The sequence below is a fragment of the Thunnus thynnus genome, chromosome 2 (genome assembly GCF_963924715.1).
Source record: "Thunnus thynnus chromosome 2, fThuThy2.1, whole genome shotgun sequence".
NCBI classification, from domain to species: Eukaryota; Metazoa; Chordata; class Actinopteri; order Scombriformes; family Scombridae; genus Thunnus; species Thunnus thynnus.
In genome coordinates this window covers 17,071,423-17,075,288 of record NC_089518.1, presented here as the reverse complement: position 1 = coordinate 17,075,288, position 3,866 = coordinate 17,071,423, and the positions used below count along the sequence as shown (strand labels likewise).

The 3,866-nt window shown below is 39.4% G+C and overlaps 1 protein-coding gene across 1 annotated transcript; it reads right to left on the bottom strand.

Annotated features, from left to right (window-relative positions):
• Window positions 1-911: 911 nt before the first annotated feature.
• nkx2.7 (NK2 transcription factor related 7) lies at window positions 912-2,628 on the bottom strand. Its single transcript, XM_067575478.1, has 2 exons — window positions 2,238-2,628; window positions 912-1,458 (listed from the first exon to the last, which is right to left on the bottom strand). Exons 1-2 carry the CDS (start codon window positions 2,476-2,478, stop codon window positions 923-925), a joined length of 777 nt encoding a protein of 258 aa, XP_067431579.1. The 5' UTR covers window positions 2,479-2,628; the 3' UTR covers window positions 912-922.
• Between the last annotated feature and the right edge of the window lie 1,238 nt (window positions 2,629-3,866).

The following is a 3,866-nucleotide window of genomic DNA, read 5'->3' as shown; positions in this document are numbered from 1 at the left end:
TGAGATAACTAGAATAACATTTTTATTATAAAAGATAATTGACTTTTTAAAGCTTTGATGTCAGTCTTCTCAGGAAGAGGAAAAGTAGGGACCAACTTCAAAATATTTGATCTTTCAAACATTTGATCGTAGACTGACTTATGTGACAAGCCCTTAAAAAATACATAAAAAACAATATTTTTTATGTCACGAAAAGAACATTTCCAGAATAATTAATCTCCTCTTGTGGAAGCAATTTCAGCTGCATATAAAAGTAGTTTGTAGGAGATTAGTTGACATATATCAACCTGGTGTCACCAATCTGCGTACAAATAATATGACTTTAAACTTTCATATTGCGCACACGTGATACGCAAATTTAACGCTGCATTTCTAAATGTCCGCGTGTCATTTAACGCCGTTGGTCAGGTTTAGGTACAAATACCTGATTATCTATCCATCCACCCAACCCGCCTCCTCTTAATAAGCCAAAATCACCTTATAAAATGAAAGAAAGTCGCAATATATGACGTCACTTCTCTGGGAAGGATTGGTGTATCACCTGCACGCATAATTGGACTTTGGCATCTGCACCGCACGCAATTTGAAAGCGTAAAGTTATTTGTACGCTGATTGAAGACACCGGGCTGCATATTTAACTTGTAAAAACAGACTTTATATCATGACCTTTTTGCAGATTTGTAGACACTTTATATGTTTACTTCTTAATGTGTTACTATTTAACGAGATATAATCGAAAAGATAAAAAGAAAATGATTCCACCCTCCAAGACAGCGTCTGTAACCAATTAGCCAAAATTTATTGTGCCTCTGACTTACAAAACACAAGAATATTTCCAACACAAAATATACAATACGAATTACACATTGAAATATTTGATTATCTTCTATCTTCTATATGGAGCCCTGTTTTATTCCTTTTATCACCAGCCTCTTACACCCTGTAATGAAGCCTGGAAGTGTCCGTGGCTGAGGGGCCCCTCAGTGCTACCTGTTACATCAACCAGCTGGTTATTAGACATCTGTGCACTGTGATAACTGCAGCCATACACACTGCTGTTTCCATATCCAAACACGGGGTTATAATGTCCAAGAGTCACATTGTAAGGTGCTGAGTGGGAACCTGCGCCGCATAGCTTTCCGTCCCGGACCAGCACCGGCACCGCCACCCTCCTCGGTGCAGGTGGATAACCCGCCAGCTCCAGAGACTTGTCCTGTCTTTGGCGCTTGCATTTGTACCTCCTGTTCTGAAACCAGATTTTGACCTGCGTGGAGGTGAGTTTGAGGATGTGCGCCAGCTGTTCTCTCTCCGGGGCGGACAGATAGCGCTGCTGCCTGAAGCGCCTCTCCAGCTCTGATACCTGGGATTGGGAGAAGAGGACCCGGGGCTTCCTGCGCAGCCTGGGACCGCGTTTTGAGTTTTTGTCACAGTCAAGAGAACTGTCAAGACCGCTCATCTCTGAGAAAAAAAGTTTTAAAAATTAGGTTAAGTTTATTGAGATGAAGTGTAGGATACAAAATTTCAAAATTTGTTCAACGGCTGCAAAAAAATAAAATAGAATAGAATCAAATCAAATCAAATAAAAATCATGAAAAAACCCAAACCAAAACAAAAAATAACACACACACACACAAATTGTAGCCACATGTTTTAAAATAATTTAGTGTTAAAAAAAAATAAAAAACTGCTGATGCAGTGGGATGATATAATTTGTAAAAATGCAAGCATTTACTAAGTAACACCTGTAATGTTAAATGTTTAAAAAAGGTCAGAACATAAAGACACTGAGGGAAAAATATTTTTCGGTAAGACATGAGAGTTTAGTAAATTTGATTATTTTGACCTTTAAAAAAAAAAAAAAAAAACCCCACCGTATTTCAACCAAATTAGTTATTTTACCCCAGTTAACCTTTAATCTTGTGATTGATGTTAACTAATTTTGTGCGCCTGATTACCTATAATACCCATATTGTCTGTAATAACTGATCACAGTGACCAATCACTTTTCTATTGATAGTGGTTTATAAATAAAGAAATTCTTGTTAATGGTATTTGTTTGGGTTTTTAAATAAAGACATTTAAAGGTAAATGAAAATGTTTCAGGTCGTGGTGAGCCGTGTTTCTTCCCTGCTGTCAGGGATAAAGGCCCCAATCTGTCAGGCGGCCTAAACCCACATAACCATACACAGCGTGTATAAACTGGGACTGATATGATTTTGATGTATGTATTTTCTCACCGTGATCATTTATCTCCTCTTCTGCTGCTGAGTTGTGAGTATCGAGCTTCTCCTGCATCCCAGAGATCTCTGCCTGGCAATCGTACAAGTCTCTGGTCCGGGACGCACCGTGCATGTGTGGATGATGCATCGAAACAACTTGCTCAGTCATCAAGAATTCATTTCCAAAGTCATGGTGGTGCTCCAGCTTCAAAATATCCTTGACTGAAAAAGGCGTCGTGCTCGATGAGCTGGGATGCATCCCCACTTTCTTATTGGCTGTAAATGATTTTGATCCGTTTTTACGCACTGCTCTGGAGCTGCTGCTGGACGGTTCCCTCAGCACACTGATGAGTGAGGGTCTGGGAAGATTAAAATCATTCAAGGGTCCAGCTAAAGAGCAAGAAGGAGATATGTGTCACCCCTCTCTAAAACACTGGCCAACACCCAGCCTGCGCACACACCTCTCCTTTTCTTCTCACTTTACACAGAACACCTCACATCACATCCACCCTTCACTTTGCATGAGGAGGTGCAATGTGATTGACATATTAATGCAGTATTGGATACATAAACTACTGGTGCAATACACGTTTGAACTAATTTCTATACAAGAGGTAAAATAGTTTTTTCTTCAGCTATTGATCCCTTGAGTGGTAAGTACTGCAAAAACAAATAGCGTTGGCCTTTATTTCGTCTCAAAATTATGCTGCTCAAAACACTTTCTTCATTAATTTTAAATCATTTTATCTAGAAAATGTCACAGTGGCAAATGACTTCTTGAAACAAACGTATTTGCATCGTTGGAAACAAGCGAAACTCTCAGACTTTAAAGAAGGTTTCTACAAGAGATTAATTAGCCTGTTTAAAAAGGAGTAATGTACCCAAACCAGCTTCTGCTGAGCCAAGCAAAGCCACTTAATCAGTAAGCAGGTCCTCGGGGGGTTGAGTGATCTTAGGTGATGTTGAACAGCCTTACCATCAACATTGTTTTCCAGCCACATTATTAGTGTTCTCAGGCCACAACAAACAGTAACATTACACCTGATGTTGTGGAAGTGGAGAGGCCGCGGCGCCAGCCTGGGATGCATGACTGAGGCCGAGACGCGCGTCCACACAGACAGGAACAAGGACAGACACGGGCTGTCCCACTGCAGGACACAGCAAGAACTATGGGGGGCACTTAAGTCTAGTCGAGTTTTTTTTAAGGCAATGATTGAAATTGTTGATTGATCCTTTATTTGTGACAGCTGGAGTAATAACAGATGTCAAAATCCAATGGTAACACCATAATAATGCAGAACTATAATGCAGTCATCAAGTCTTGTTTCTCACTAGTAAGAAAAGATGAAGTCACTATGAGTTTATGTGATTAGTTAAAATGGATCAATTAATGAGTGTTAAGTCACAGTTACATACATTAGTGTGTATGTGTATTGTTCAGTGAATGATTTGTAGTCAACCACCAAAACTCAGAAAAAAAACTCACAATAGATCAAAGCTGCAGCAACACATGTAGTATATAGAACGACTTTATTGTTAGATCAATGTGTTTGAGTTTGTGGCCTTCATCAGTGTCATTGTTCTGTGTGTATCTGCCCAGGAACTGCAGATGGAAATTAACTAATAATTAAATCTGTCATAAATCAT